Source organism: Xenopus tropicalis, chromosome 1 (genome assembly GCF_000004195.4).
Source record: "Xenopus tropicalis strain Nigerian chromosome 1, UCB_Xtro_10.0, whole genome shotgun sequence".
In the NCBI taxonomy this organism is placed as follows: domain Eukaryota; kingdom Metazoa; phylum Chordata; class Amphibia; order Anura; family Pipidae; genus Xenopus; species Xenopus tropicalis.
The window spans coordinates 147,266,821-147,283,461 of record NC_030677.2 but is presented as its reverse complement, the minus strand read 5'-3'; the positions used below and the strand labels follow the sequence as shown (position 1 = coordinate 147,283,461).

The window sequence follows — 16,641 nt, the reverse complement described above, 5'->3', positions numbered from 1 at the left end:
TAAAGGATAAGGAAACATCTATACATATGAACCCTGCAAGGGTCAGTATTGGGGACTGCAGATGCTGCATTTCAGAAGGGAGTGGGAAGCTTCTACAGGTGGAATTTTGTATAAATGACTTGTCCTTAAGTAGCAATTGCAGTTACCATGGGGTGTCTAGCAGGACACCTTATCCTCCCCCCCTCCAGCATTCTTCAATTTACTTGTCCTTTAAAAAAAGTGTGTGTGCATGCATGTGTGAAAGTGACACAAAAACAATTTATTTTCCTGTCTGCTTTTATTCTGTACTCATGTCTCAGTAACTTATGTTACTAGGAGCACCTAGCATTCTCCAGAGAAAAAAGGAAATTCAGGTTTTATAATGTGAAGCAGACTTAGCAATTAGATGCATTATCAGATACAGGGGTTAAACAAGCACCTTATAGGGAAACTGTTGCCAAAATAAAAATGTAATGACCATCTCATAGAAATAAAAACTTTACAAAAATTCTGTACTGTTTCTCTTTCACTATCGCTGTCTATCTTAATGCTGGAGTCTGATTTTGGTTGACACAAGTATAATACATAAGTATGAAGTGGGCTCTCCTTTGCCTAGAAAATGTAATAAAACCCTTTCAAAATAACCAACTTTGGCACAAATTCTGCATGTAAAGAGATGGAATTTGTGTCCCAAATGATTGGTTATTTAAAGGACTGAGCTTCAAATACACCTATGCAAAAGAAGCTCCCCATCACTGATTCCTTAGACCTGTATATTAGAATCAGGTCCTGACTCCAGCATAAAGAAACAGGTTGCTACTAAAAGCGTACATTTCACAAAAGGTACAGGCTTGATGTTTACATTTTTATTTTTGCAATACTTTCCCTTCAAACTTCTACCCTCCATAGAACGCAACCAAAGAATTCATTTTTGTGCTCTCTTGGACATGAATATAGTCAACTGTGTTCCAAACCAAACATTGTACAACATGACTGACTTCAAAAATTAATTTGTGTAGAGAGGTTCAGCTTTATCAAACTCGCTCTTGAATCCAGAGTACAGAGAAATTTAACATCTGACCTTAAATCAGTGATCCCCAACCAGTGGCTCAGGAGCAACATGTTGCTCCCCAACCCCTTGGATGTTGCTCTCAGTGCCCCCAAACCAGGTAGTTATTTTTGAATTCCTGACTTGGTGGCAGGTTTTGGCTGAATAAAAACAAGATTTACTACCAAATAAAGCCTCCTGTAAGCTGATAGTGTGCATAGAGGCTACCTAATAGCCAATCACATCCCTTATTTGGATCCTTCATCCTCCAACTTTTATGATGCTTGTGTTGCTTGTGTTGCTCTTCAAGTCTTTTTACATTTGACTTTGGCTCACAAGTAAGAAAGGTTGGGGATCCCTGCCTTAAACAGTAACACTGAAAAATGAAAGTTTTTAAAAGTAATTAAAATGTAATGTACTGTTGCCCAGCACTGGTAAAACTTATCTGTTTGCTTCCGAAATAATTCTATAGTTTATTTAAGTAAGCTGCTGTGTTGCCATTGGGGCAGTCATTTAAAGGAGAAAGGGCCAGGTTACATAGCAGATAAGCTATGTAGAATATAATGGTCTTTACAGAGCTTATCTATTAGTCGCCCGCGACAAAACTCCCTGTTCGCGGGCGACTAATCTCCCCGGATTGCCATCCCACCGGCGAAAATGTAAATTGCCGGTGGGATGGCATATGCGGCGCCGTGATTTCAGTGAAATCGCGCAAGTTGCCTAGAGAGGAAACTTGCGGATTTCAGTAAAATTTACATTTTCACCGATGGGATGGCAATCCGGGGAGATTAGTCGCCTGAGACACGGGAGATTTGTCACGGGCGACTAATCTCCCCGTGTGCCAGAGCCCTTAGGGCCGTGGCAGACAGGGAGATTAGTCGCCCGCAACAAATCATCCTTGTCGCAGGCAACTAATATCCCCGATATTCCATCCCACCGACTAGAATGTAAATCGCCGGTGGGATGGCATACGCGGCGCTGAACTTTCCTCTCAAGGCAACTTCGGCAAATCGATGTGCCGTGTATGCCATCCCCCCGGCAATTTACATTGTAGCCAGTGGGATGGCATATCGGGGAGATTAGTCGCATGCAACAAGGGAGACTAATCTCCCCGTCTGTCACAGCCCTTAACCCTATTTTAAATGCCTCCACTGCCACACAGCAGCTTGTTCCTGAAGCAAACAGATCAGGTTTACCAGTGCAGGTCAACACTACATTATATTTTAATTACTTTTACACTTGATTTTTTGGTTTTACTGTTCCTTTAAGCTGTACTGTTTTTGTTACATGCAGATGCATAAGGCTTATGTCACAGGGGACATTTTGACTGCTGCAATTTGTTCTATCCACTACCACCCATAAATCACTTTCTATTGGCATGAATGTGTACTTCTTTGGGTCACCCCAGTCGCACATTTTCAGTACAGAGGGGGTGATAATCTTTCAGTTAGAAGTAACTTCAACAAGTAATACACATTTTGACAACTGCTACAGTAATCAAAATGCCCATGTGAAATTCTTTGTAAAGTGCAATTGCAAATTGAGTTTACAATATCAAATTGGTAACTAAAATATTCAGTATCAGTTTAACATAGGAACACTTCAGTATCAATTTTACAGATGTTCCTGGCAGTCTTCTTCCAGGCTGCTAATGGTCATACAGTTATAACAACAGGATATGAGGTGGTGCAAAGATCCCATAGGCTATAGCACTAATCTAAACAATGTCTTCATCCATTGCCCATAGGATCTCTTAAATATATTATCTGTCCTGCCGTTTAACATTGTTCTGGGTGTAATTAAAGGTGTGCGAGCATCGAAACTGGCTAATCTTTTGGCAAGCTGTGGACCAATCGCAGCCCACCATTTGAGCACTCTCCGTGCACCAAAAGTCCGTATGTGTGGCAGCACACAGAACTGCCAGTAACAAGATTAGACTGCAAGACTGGCAATATATTTAAGGGGTCCTGTGAACTGGCAGTGTCCCTTTAAAAAGTTAGTATTCTTTAAACAGTGTGTAGAATCACTATGTGCTTTTTTAAGGTAGTTTAAAAAGGATCACTGCATTTTCCAATGACATCATCAATACTTGCTCATTTCAGTTTACTGACAGCTAATTGTTTGCTGTGATAAGCCAGAAAAGCTGCAGTATCCTCGCAAACTGATTGCGCACCCTTAAATGGTCTATCTCATTACACTAACCTGCTCATTTTAGTGGTTTCTTTAATGTATGGAGAGATTATTCTGCTATAGTGAGACTAGCACAATAACTGCATTTCTTCCAAGCACTTCCTCATTCTGACTAAAGATGGAATTCCGGTTACATGTCCTAATTACCATGTGATCCGTCAGCAGGGTGGAGAATGAAGTTTGCTACTGCAATACTCATGTCCCGTGAGGGGAAAAAAAAAAAAATCAAAATCAGGATTAAACTACTAAACAGTGCATACAGTGAATCCACTAGAGTGTAGTTTTGATTGTAACTGCTATATCACAAAATTCCTTTTACTGAGCTATTTAACCTTATTAAACTACTAGCACAAAACAAGTATTTAGGCTAATGGCACACCTGGACTGCCAGAGGAAAAAAACTGTACCAGCCATGACAGGTGGTTTCATGCATTTCTCCACCAATAGAAAAAAACCCTCAGGTGTGACATTAGCATTAACTTGTATCTGGATAGTTTACCTTGAATTTTGATAAACATTTGATAGGGACAGGGACCATATGTAGAAAACTTACAGGCCTTTCAATACACATGGTCTCCCTTGTGCACAGGCCAAGAGACTAAAACCCTTCACCTATTACACTGCACCCTGTGATTATCTGCGGCTGTTCAGCAGGGACAGACTAGCCACAAAATGGACATCACTGGCATAAATGGTCATTCTTTAAAAAGAAGAAGGCTTTATGCTCTGAATGAGTGAAGGTGAATGAGTGAAGTCTGAAATGAGCAGCGCTTGAAGTAGAGATGGAAATATTGTACTTTATCCCTGATGTGAGTCTCAGTGTCTTTGCCCACTTGCTGTGGAGGGGTATCTTGTATAACAAGTGTAGATTATACTTGGTTGGCCTGGACACGGTGGTTCAACAACTGCTGGCTAGGAAGATCACAGGCTCTGCATTCCTACCACATGCTGAAGAACATTTGTATTAGATCAAGCCTTATGTACAGCAGAAATTGGAACAACCCTCCCCCCCAAATCGTGGAGATCTGAAATCAGCATGCAGTTTCGACTGAAGGTGTGAATACTGGATTCTTGATCTAATGATCCATCCCTTTATAAAAGCTCAGCATTTTACTCGGACTCCTTGCTTTGTTGTTGTGCTGGGGTAGGTTCCTGGCTGTATGGTGGTGGCGGGGTATCTTTGGTTGGCATTTTTATCGCCTCCTCATAGGTGGGGAGAAGTAGAGGGTTCTTCTCACATCCAGGTACCACGATCACGGCCAAGCCGTCGTCTCCAGGTTGTGTCGGGGGCGACCGTGTGAGCAGGAAGCGGTAATAGGTGAGCACACAGCGGATCAGATACAGCTTCAGCAGGAGCATCAGCAAGGACAGGAAAACCACAAGGACGAGGTCTTCGACTACAGTTGGCTTTTCCTGCTCCTCAAGGCCAGCCAGGTAAGGCCTAGTGCTTATCAGCCGCAGCTCGGCAGGGAAGCGCATGAACAGGCCACAGAAGAGAAGCAGAGACCCCAGGAAGTCAATAATCTGGAAAGCCAGGAACGGAAGGAGGAGGCCTGGGCGCCTGCGTAACACCCCATACAGTAAGCACAGACTGAGGAAAAGTAGTACCAGGCCGAGGGAGTAAACCACCGCCACAGACCCGGGCGAACTCCACGGTGCGGGGCACTCGCCGGGGCATTTAATCACTGACACCGTCTCCCATACCAGCACCTGCAGGCTGAGGAACACATAATACACGGCCACCCCCAGTACCACCGAGCGGACATTGAAATAGCCGCAACACCGGGGCTGCTCCTGGGTTACCATAGTTTCGATTCTCCGAACTCGTCGTCTGCTTCGAGGCCTATACCCGTAAGCGGAAGTGCGTCTTTAGATAAAAATAAAGTTTCGGCCCCGCCTATTTAGTGTACGTGCGAGTTGGCTTGCTGAGCGTGTGTCCAGCGCATGCGCCGGAATCGGCATTCGCAATGTTTCGCGTGTTTCGGTTTCTCGTAAAGAGGTTGATAACTTTTTCTAGAGGAGGGCGTGACAAACAGTTTAATTACTGTTGAGTACAAACTATATATTGTGGTGAACGTTTACTTCAGCGGTGCTCATGGTCCTAACCTTGAAAAGCATCGTCATAGGGAGCCATTTTGTTTGCATTCTCTTTCTTCTTTTATTGTTCTACCTTATATGGGTTTGGTGGCGTCAGGTAGGGGAAGAGGAAGGGCAGCTGCCTTTGTGCCAGGGAATCATTTATAAATAGCCTCGACTATATGTTTCTACTGTCCTAGGAAAAGGCCACAGCCTACAGCAGGGGTCCCCAACCTTTTTTTTTTTAACCCATGAGCCACATTCAAATGCAAAAAGACTTGGGCATACCTCCCAACATTTGAAAAATGAAAAGAGGGACAAAAAGTTTTTCGACCACGCCCACTTTTGTGGCCACGCCCCAATTACCACACCCCATTTAAAAAAAAAATACTCCTTTTATATAGATGAAATGGCGGGATCAGACGCAAATGTGCTATACCCACATACTGTACTACCTAAGGAAAACAATATAGCAACTCCTACATATAAAATACAAATATAGAGAGAAGGCAGTCAGTTATAAGTGAGTTATAACTATGTACCAGTTTTTCCCCCCATACACAGTAGCCCCGCCACACACAGTGTCCCCCATACACAGTGCCCCTATACACAGGTGCCCCTATACACAGTAGCCCCCCATACACATTACCCCCCATACACATTACCCCCCACAGGAGCTCCTCTCCTTATGTGGCTCCTTGTGCGGTGGCGACAGGCCCTTTTATAAGGTTGCGCCTGTGCGTAATGACATCCCACATACCCACAGGCGCAACCTTATAAAAGGGCCTGTCGCGCTGTATAAGGAGCCACATAACGAGTAAAGCCGCCGGGGAAGTCTGTCGCCGCCGCACAGCCAGCGCATCCCGCTGTGCTGGAAAGTTCAATGAATGTCCCGCAATGCGGGACATTCATGGAACTATCCGGGACAGCGGGATGCACCATGAAAAGCGGGACTGTCCCGCGAAAAGCGGGACAGTTGGGGGGGTATGCTTGGGGAGCAACACAGGCATAATACATGTTCCTGGGGGTGCCAAATAAGGACTGTTATTGGCTATTTTGTAGCCCCTGTATGGACTGGAAACCTACAGGATGTTATGTTTGGGCAGTGGCACACAGTGAGATTAGTTGCCCCGTGACAAATCTTCATTACCGCGGATGACTAATCTCCCCGCAATGCCATCCCACCAGCAAGAATGTAAATCGCCGGTAGAAAGGCATACGCATTGCTTCGTTTTCCCAAAGTTGCCTCTCAAGGAACCTGCAGGCAACTTCGGGAAAACAAAGCGACGTATGTCATCCCACCGACGATTTACATTCCTGCCAGTGGGATGCCATTGCAGGGGAGATTAGTCGCGCACGGTAATGAAGATTTGTTGCGGGGTGTCTAATCTCCCCGTGTGCCACTGCCCTTAAAGGTATCCTTATTTTGTGATAAAAATAAAAACTGAACACATTTGGAAAATTAACAAAAAATGTGAAAAAAAACACCCGCTGCTAGATGTCCTGCAGGGTTGTTTTAATAAATTGGTGAACTGTACATAGGCCCTGGACTCACCGTCAGACTTTTTATTTGCTATAAATCATTCCTCAGAAACAAGACCCCCCCCAGCTGAATGTATGTATGTTTGTATGTAGATTCTTATATAAAGGCATATTTATTATAATATGTAAGCCAACATCAGCGGTGATGTTGCCCATATTGACCAATCAGATGTTTGCTTTTGTTTTCAAATTGTAGGTGATGGTTTACATCTAATTGCTGATTGCCAACATAACTTGTGATGGCTTACACACTAAGATAAATATGTGTTACTTGTGCCAAAACAGGGGTCAATACAATATCAAAATACAAATAAAAATACTTTTAAGATGTAGGTATTTTGAGTTGATACAATAGGAAGGAGGTCACAGTTTTTTTGTTTTTTTTTTTGCTTTCTGAGTTTATCTCAATCCATAAATGATGAGAGTAACTCATAGTTTCATCTAGTCTCACAAAGTTTTTGCTGGGGAGGAGCTTTTTGAGAACGGAATAACATATTTCAACCATAATTTAGTTTTTTTAAATTCAGGGCTGTGGAGTTGGTACATAAATCCTTCAACTCTAACTTCTTAGTTTATGGTACCTCCAACTCCTCTGTATCTTTCATGTTGTTTGAAAGAATGCAACATACATGGCATTTCATCACTGCCAAAGCTCAGCAATTTTCAAGCTATAAGAAGATGGTGTCAGCTTTTAGGAGCAACCAGTAGCTAGCGCACTGCTGTATTGGCCTCAACATGAATGAGGATAAAGTTTGGGTCTCAATCTATAACTAAGCATATGTCAGTGTGGCTTTATGTTTTAATAAAGAAACTACAAACATTTCTTAAACTTAAAGTTTAAACAAAAGACAAATAATGAAAACAGTAAGGTTATAATAGCTCAGAGGGACTTCACACTAGTGAAACAACTACGCACTGGGTTTTAGTCTTACAGCAAAGAAGTACTTTATTACAACTATTATCTGTGATATAGGACATTGTAACATATGTATTTCTTTGATTACAATTTAAATTTATTAGGAGTTGGTACATTTTTGCCAACTCCGAATCCGACTCCCAAAATTGTATGTGACACTGACTTCACAGGTCTGTTTTAGTTCATTCTTCAAGGAAGAGATAAACAGTACTGTTTGAACTATTTCAGGCACCTGAAATATAACTATTTTAATGCAGGGAATGTATTTTCATGTCCCCCACATTTGACACCAGCCCAGTCCAACCCTGATTGTTGGTCTCATTTTGGGAGTCCAGGGTGCGCTCTTGTTATTTTTTACTTTCTAGTCTACAGGAGTTTGCTTGTTCCAAATGAAGCTGCTTAACTGCCTGCCCTGTGCATGACTAGTGAATTTGCTTCCAGCCAGATCATTTTGGTACCTCTTCTTGATTCAGCATTTTTCAGAATCAAGTCCAAGAAGTTCTACACCTGGCATCTTATATGACCCACATAGCCAGGTAATACAATTTTGTACATCTTTCATGTTTACACTGTTGAGCCATATGGGTTGTTAGAAAAGTAAATAAAACTAATCATTTGATGCTATTTTTGATGGTTGTGCATGGGTGCTATAGGTGCCCCACAGAGGCAACTGTTGTCTCCATTATAATGCATTTAATTGTTACTTCTACTAAAGATTTTGAGTCCGAATACCATTTAAGTCAGTTATTTGCAAAATTTTACACTGCTCCTTTAATCCTATATTTTCAGCCAATGGAAGATAATGTTGCGAACAATGCGGCGGCAGCTTGGCTTTGCTGGAAAAAGTGGGATTGAAATGTTTCAAACCCCTATATCAAGCTGTTTCACAGACAAATTTATTATTTGTTCATTGAACCATGTCTTTTTGCCACATTAGTATTAATGGAATGTAAGTTCTCTGTAACAAACTACATAAGCCAGGCACAGAAACAGGGGTGCTGCTAATTTCTCAAATGACATGTCACAGGTCCCCAACCAGGGCTTTGAGATCAGTTTGTGCTTGTGGAGCATTCTCACCTGCTACAGCACAATCGCACACCAGAACAAAATAAAAATTTCTATTTCAGGTTGTTATGAAACCTAAGGTAGTAGGTAAATGACCTGGAGCAGATGCCCTAGATCAGTGCTGTCCAACTGGCGGCCCGCGACCCCCCTCTGTGTGGCCCCCCACCTGTCTGGCTGCTTTGATGGCTTACCTTTGAGTAAGCATTAAATGGTATCAGTACTGAGATTAACTGGCCCCCTGCATGGTTCTCACCTCAGGCTGTGATCCCTCTGTATTGTTTAAAAATGTAATCCCCTGTGTTTTTCACACCTTTTAATACCTGCATTGTTCACCCCCTGCAGTGTTCACACCTCAGGCTCAGGCTGTAATCACTCCCATTGTTCACTTCTTCACACCTCAGACATAGGTACTGTAGGCAGAGTATGGCACATACAGCCAGCATGGGGCAGGTAGAGTATGGTACACACAGGCAGCATAGGTCAGGGAGGGTATGGCACACACAGGAAGGGTAGGGCAGGCAGAGTATGGCACACACAGTCAGGGTAGGGCAGGCAGAGTATGGCACACACAGTCAGGGTAGGGCAGGCAGAGTATGGCACACACAGTCAGGGTAGGGCAGGCAGAGTATGGCACACACAGTCAGGGTAGGGCAGGCAGAGTATGGCACACACAGTCAGGGTAGGACAGGCAGAGTATGGCACACACAGGCAGGGTAGGGCAGGCAGAGTATGGCACACAGAGGCAGCATAGAGAAGGCAGAGTATGGCACACACAGGCAGGCTGGGTAGGACAGGCAGAGTATGGCACACACAGACAGCATAGGACAGGCAGAGTGCTGCGTGTGTGTGCCATACTCTGCTTGCCCTATGCTGCTTGTGGGAGGTGAACCTGGCAGGGGTTTGTTGTGGGAGTTTGTTAGCAGTTGGAAATAGCCAGTAAATGGTCCCTAAGGTGTGTAATTATGTACTGGGGGTTGCTGTGCTATTCACAGGGGAGGAGGAGGCATATGGAATTTAAGGGTATATCTTAATATGACATAATTCTTTCACATATGAATGATGGTTGATATCCCCACAGTAAGGACCAAGCATTTGGGATTTTGCTGTGCTACCACCATTGTGATAAAATAGGTGTGGTTTGAAGTGGGTGTGGTTTCAAAAAGGGGAGTGGTCAAAACTGGGTTCCATTAGCGGCCCTCCACCATGTATGCTAGAGAAATTCCGGCCCTCGGCACCGTAGAAGTTGGACAGCACTGCCCTAGATATTTAGTACAAATAACACCTCCTTCAAAGATGGGCATGTGTGCCAGGAAAACTTGTAGTGTGTATGTGTTCAGAACAGTTGCCAGGTTTATCAACTTGCCAAGTTTTTAGGCTGTCCTCGAGTTTTCCTTGGCAATTATTACAAGTTTATATGATGGCACTCAAAAGTAATACATGCCATGGATCAAAATGGGAAGAGTTAAGAATTTCTCCTTTTTTATATTATTAATATTGTCTCTTTTCTCTCACCCACTGACTAAGCAAAAGGAGGTTGGTTTATTTAGTGTAAACAGGAAGAATGAAGTGAAATCCCAGAAAAGAATTTAATGCAGTGATCCATAACCAGTGGCTTGTGGGCAACGTGTTAAGAATGCCATGGCAGAGGGACACAGGATGGAACACTAGTGAGTTCAAGCCCTTAGTGCAGACATATAATAATTTAAAGAAAATGATAGAGATAAACAGGAAATGCTGGTGTAGCATGCTGTTTAAGCAACCTCAGTGACAGGTGAAAAGCAGCTTGAGCAGGACATTAAAGAATAAGTAAACCTTTTTTTTTTCTATGAGTAAAATTACTCTAAACAGCCTCCAGAATTACCTACCTTTGTCCCAGCACTCTCCCTGACCTGTTTCCTCAGTCAGAAGGTATTCTTTCTGGTTGCTTCCTTGTGCAGGGTGAAGCCCCGCCCCCACTTCCTGTTCAGTTCTCTCTTCAATTTGACAAGGTTGTCGGAGTGGAGAGCCTTCTGCGCATGCCTGGAGGCAGCAGGAGCCAGTCTGTGCATTAGCCGTTTTTTTTTTTTTATGAGAGACCTGAAGTTGGGGGCGGGGCTTCACTCTGCACAAGGAAGCAACCAAAAAGAATACCTTCTGACTGAGGAAACAGGTCAGAGAGAATGCTGGGACAAAGGTAAGTAATTCAGGGGGCTGTTTAGAGTAATTTTATTTATAGAGAAAAAAAAAGGTTTACTTATTCTTTAAGGCCTAGTTTGCTGTCTATTTGATTGACGTCATGTTGTATCACATTTTGCTCAACTTCTTATACTTAGTTGTTCTATTGCAGCCGAGGTTCTGTGGGTATTCCGTGCCTCCCAGCTGAGCCACTGAGTGAATGGGTTTCAATAGATGGAGGAGGGAAATTCAAATGGTGTACTTCTATCCACCTTAAAGGAGAAGGAAAGGCTAGTAAAGAGTTAATCTCAAGCTGCAGGCATACCTTCAGTTGTCTCAATAGTGCCATTAAGTCTCCCCATATTTCACCTGTTCAGAAGATCAAAAGCCAAACAGGAAAAAAAAACTGCTGAGCTGTGTAGAGAAGATTCCCATAATGCAACACTCTTGCACATGCGCACACAGCAGGAGCGTCTGGTTGCCATGGTGATTCAGAAGCGCACAGCCAACACAGCCCACAGGAGGAGAAGTGAGGCGGCAGGAGAGGGAGACAAAAATATGAAGGGAGATCGCACATTTTGCAATATAAAAGTGCATTTTAGGAGCGGGGGGGGGAATTGTTTGTGAGCCAGCAGGTGCGGGGATCGGAGCGGGGGGGGGCGGTTGTGAGCCGGCAGGTGCAGAGATTGGGGGGGGTTTGTGAGCTGGCAGGTGTGGAGATCGGAGCGGGGGGGGGGGACTGGCTTGTGCTTTTCAGCAATACCCCATACAGATCTTGTACACATGCTGGACAAGATGGCGGTGCCGTTCACTGAAACAAGTATGTAAGTTCTAGTATGTGTATCTCTGTAAATCTTTCATTAAGCAAGCAAGAAATATAGCGTTTTTACACAGCAATAGTAGTACTATTTAATAGTGTGCTTAATAGATTTTGCCTTTCCTTGTCCTTTAAAGAATAAGTAAACCTTTTTTTTTCTATCAGTAAAATTACTCTAAACAGCCTCCAGCATTACCTACCTTTGTCCCAGCATTCTCTCAGTCAGAAGGTGATTGTTTTTCTTTGCTTCCTTGTGCAGAGGGAAGCCCCACCCCCACTTCCTGTTCAGGTCTCATAAAAAAACCCCTACTAATGCACAGACTGGCTCCTGCTGCCTCGAGGCATGCCCAGAAGGCTCTCCACTTTGACTACAGGTAGTTGAATTGAAGAGAGAACTGAACAGGAAGTGGGGGGCGGGGCTTCACTCTGCACAAAGAAGCAATGAAAAACGATCACCTTCTGACTGAGGAACCAGGTCAGAGAGAATGCTGGGACAAAGGTAGGTAATTCTGGATGCTGTTTAGAGTAATTTTACTGATAGAAAAAAAAAGGTTTACTGGATTGTATCATTTGAAATATATATATTTATTAATATCTAAAAGTAATGTTTAATGATGTAAACCTAGGTTTACGAAAACCGCACCTTTAAACTAGCAGCTGAGCAATCCAACTGATCAATATAGCACACCACAATAATATCTACATTTATTAATCTGGCAGGATCTGTATTTTTTTCCAGAACAGAAAAAAAAACCAGCCCTCAGCTGTCAAGTGAGAGATGACATCCCCAGTAATTACGAGCAGCTTCATGCACCAACCCCACAGGAGAAGGAAAATGAAAAGACAAGATATGTATTTACTTACTGTACATAGGAGGTGCTCCTTAATAAAGTAGGTGTTTTCAGCATAGATAAAAATATCACGCCAATAGCAAAATGCAAGAGGAAGTGGTTTGTGGGCCACTAGCATTCATGTTTTGACGGGTTTCCTTGGTGCACCAAACAAAATCACACACGCAAACAAACAAATCAAGCACTCTCTCTTCTTCAAACTGAGACATAACTGGCCTTACATATTTTCTCTCTTTCACTTTATCATGTGACCAGGCTGAGGCCCAGACCTGCAATGTTATCAGGACAAAGGCAGGATATCAGCAGTCCCCAAACACATTGGGCTCTTGCCATTGGCCTGCTCTTGGGAAACTTGAGGGTGGGTCCCCACTTCTTCCCCCTTCTTTTAATTTATCCCTTTACACACTGTGAATGAAGTTACCAATAAATGGTTGGTTTTATTAGGCACTTGAGTTTTAATGTGAACTGATACACCAATTTGACCTCACACCATACCATTACCCCCATAAAAGGCTAGATGACATTGGAAAGTTAAGAAAAAAGGAGCTGGTCCAATGATGAGCTGCCTAAAGGAGAAGGAGAGGGAAAAACCAAGTAAGCTTTATTAGAAAGGTCTGTGTAAATACAGCCATAAGCACTCGCATAAACGCCTCTTTCAAAAGAAACACAAGATTTATTTTCTTCTTCTGTGTCTCAGACTCTGGTCTGAGAAAAATTCTTACTCCTCTCTCCCCCTCCCCCTACTATCTCTTCCTCCCCCTTCCATTAGAATTTGCACCACCTCCCATCACAATTTGATCCCCCCTCCAAAGTCTGTGTAATTTTAGCTACCAGCAGCCAGATCTGCAACACAGAAGATGCTGAGACCAAGCTAAAATGGCAGCCTCTATCTTGAACAAACAGATGGAACTTAGGGATGTTTATTCAGGTATGGTAAAGCTTTCTCCTGCATAAAAATAGCGTTCTAGCTTGCACTAATGTGGCTAATCTATTGGCAATAAAATGCCAAATTGCATTTCCTTCTCCTTTAAATAGTGAACAGCAGAACATTATCTAAGTTTTCTGAAATGGCACTACCCCCACCTTTTCCTTTCCTTTTCCGTATCTACACAGGTGGCTCTAGTACCTACTCTTTGGGGCACATTTACTAACCCACGAACGGGCCGAATGCGTCCGATTGCGTTTTTTTTCGTAATGATCGGTAATTTTGCGATTTTTTTCGGCGTCTTTACGATTTTTGCGTAAAAACGCGAGTTTTTCGGCATCTTTACGATTTTTGCGTAAAAACGCAAGTTTTTCGGCGTCTTTACAAAAGTTGCGCAAAGTCGCGATTTTTTCGTAGCGTTAAAACTTGCGCGAAACGTCACGCCTTTTAAGTTTTACCGCTACGAAAAAGGCGCGACTTTGCGCGCAAGTGTTAACGCTACGAAAAAATCGCGACTTTGCGCAACTTTCGTAAAGACGCCGAAAAACTCGCGTTTTTACGCAAAAAAACGTAACGCCGAAAAACTCGCGTTTTTACGCAAAAATCGCAAAAAATACGAAAAAGTCGCAAAATGTTCGTTTCCAATCGGAATTTTTCAAATTCGGACTCGAAATCGTGTCTTAGTAAATCAGCCCCTTAGTTTTAGCCCTGCTAGACTATTACAGTTATAATTGCCCTAACAAGGCTTAAAGAAGGAAAGGCTAATAAAGTGTTAATCTCAAGCTACAAGCATACTTTCAGTTCTCTCAATAGTGCCCTTAAGTTTTCCCATATTTTGCCTGTTGAGATGATCAGAAGCCTCATAGGAAAAAAAAACCCTGAGATCTGTAAAGAAAATTCCCATAATGCCACACTCCTGCACCAAGACCCCTGTTCATGCTCAGTTTGTAAGACTATGAGGAAGCGTCCTGCTGATTGGCTCAGATCCACATTCCTAAGAAAGGGAAAGGGAGTTCTTAGCATTCTTGTGGGAGGGGGAAGCAGGAGAGGGGAGAGAGGAGAGGGCTGTGCAGACTGGCACAGGAAATAAGGAGACAAGAAATCCTGTGTTTCTTTTGATAGAGGGCTCAGTGCGCATTTTTGTGAGTGCTTATAGCTGTAGTTACAAAGACCTTTCTGATAAAGCTTATTTAGTTTTAACCTTTCCTTCTCCTTTAAGTGTGCAACTTAGTTTTGTTTAGAACATCATTCCACATTTTAAATAAGAATCAGCATTTTGATCCTAAACTGGGACATCTGTCAAGACATATTATACAAGGAAGTTTCTCTCCCTAATTCTGTACTTTTTGCATGCAAATTTGATTAGAAGAATTTTTGGCAAAGATCTGAAACTGTAAACTAACAGGCAAATAAATGTTGCATAAAGCCTTTGGATACATATTCACCAACTACTGGCTTTTTTGGATAAAACATTTTCTGGAAAAAATCTTGGTATTCATTTAAAACACTGGGCAAGTTTGCTCCTGGGCAGTAACCCACTGAAACCAATCTGATGCATTGTTTTTCTTGCAGAAAGTAATTGGTTGCTATGGGTTACGGACCAGGTGCAAATTTGCCCAGTGTTTTTAAATGTGCCCTATATCAGCACTTAAAGGAGAACTAAAATCTAAAAATGAATATGGCTAAAAATGCCATATTATATATATTAAAATTATTGAACCATTTTAAAGCTTCAGAATCTTCATAGCAGTAATGATTCAGGCGTTGTCACAGGAGTTCCCAATCTTGAATTTTGTTAAAAGTGCCAGTGACACTCACATGCTCAGTGTGCTCTGGACATCTGCTGAGAAGCTAAGCTTAGGGGTCATCTCTTGTGATGAATGATTCTGTCCCGTATCGCTTCATGGGAAAATTTGCAAAACAGCAGAAAATTCCCAAAATGTGGCTACTGCACAACTTTTTTTATGCAACGGCAACTTTTTTTGATGTGACACGTTATGTATTTGAATCAGCAGAAAAGAAAATGGGGGGCTACTGGGGCATCTTTGAAGGCACAGATCTTCCCAGCTAAAGGGCTGTGGTTTTAGGAAGGTACAGAAAAAATAATGTACAACATTTCTCCCCTACTTATTTAGTTCTCCTTTAATAAACCATTTCATTTTTAAGATTCTGCAGGGTATTTTTTTGCAATGGGCAATTTGAACATTCTTGATCTAATCATACACATATTTAATTTGGAATTTCCTTTCATAAATACAGGTGGTAGGGCATCACTATTATACAAATGATACTTCTGACTAGATTAATCTACCCCTTCTCTCTAGACCTGCCATTACTCTAAGCAATTATTGCATTTATGTCCTGTCTTTCATTAAAAACTAACATCTACCCACCTTCCATTTCTGTTACTCTGAGATCAGAATAACATTTTTCTGTATTTAACCATAATCAGGGCCGCCATCAGAAATCACGGGGCCCCTCACAAAAAAAAATTCTGGGCCCCCCTCCCACAAATACAAAGGACTCACAGATATGAGACATTGGTAGGCAGCAGGGCCCCCCCTAGTACATTGGTAGCCAGCAGGGCCCCCCCAGTACATTGGTAGCCAGCAGGGCCCCCCCAGTACATTGGTAGCCAGCAGGACCCCCCCAGTACATTGGTAGCCAGCAGGGCCCCCCCAGTACATTGGTAGCCAGCAGGGCCCCCCCAGTACATTGGTAGCCAGCAGGGCCCCCCCAGTACATTGGTAGCCAGCAGGGCCCCCCTAGTACATTGGTAGCCAGCAGTGCCCCCCCCTAGTACATTGGTAGCCAGCAGTGCCCCCCCCCTAGTACATTGGTAGCCAGCAGTGCCCCCCCTAGTACATTGGTAGCCAGCAGTGCCCCCCTAGTACATTGGTAGCCAGCAGTGCCCCCCCTAGTACATTGGTAGCCAGCAGTGCCCCCCCTAGTATATTGGTAGCCAGCAGGGCCCCCCCAGTACATTGGTAGCCAGCAGGGCCCCCCCTAGTACATTGGTAGCCAGCAGTGCCCCCCCTAGTACATTGGTAGCCAGCAGGGCCCCCCCTAGTACATTGG

General features: G+C 43.2%; 1 protein-coding gene across 1 annotated transcript; it reads right to left on the bottom strand.

Moving 5' to 3' along the window:
* Positions 1-2,152: 2,152 nt before the first annotated feature.
* LOC100493091 (lysosomal-associated transmembrane protein 5) lies at positions 2,153-5,675 on the bottom strand. The gene has a single exon (XM_004910615.4). The coding sequence runs from the start codon at positions 5,021-5,023 to the stop codon at positions 4,328-4,330; it is 696 nt and encodes a 231-aa protein (XP_004910672.1). The 5' UTR covers positions 5,024-5,675; the 3' UTR covers positions 2,153-4,327.
* Between the last annotated feature and the right edge of the window lie 10,966 nt (positions 5,676-16,641).

Excerpts from the sequence above, each read along its gene's own strand:
- LOC100493091 (XM_004910615.4), bottom strand. The coding sequence starts at position 5,023 with ATGGTAACCCAGGAGCAGCCCCGGTGTTGCGGCTATTTCAATGTCCGC.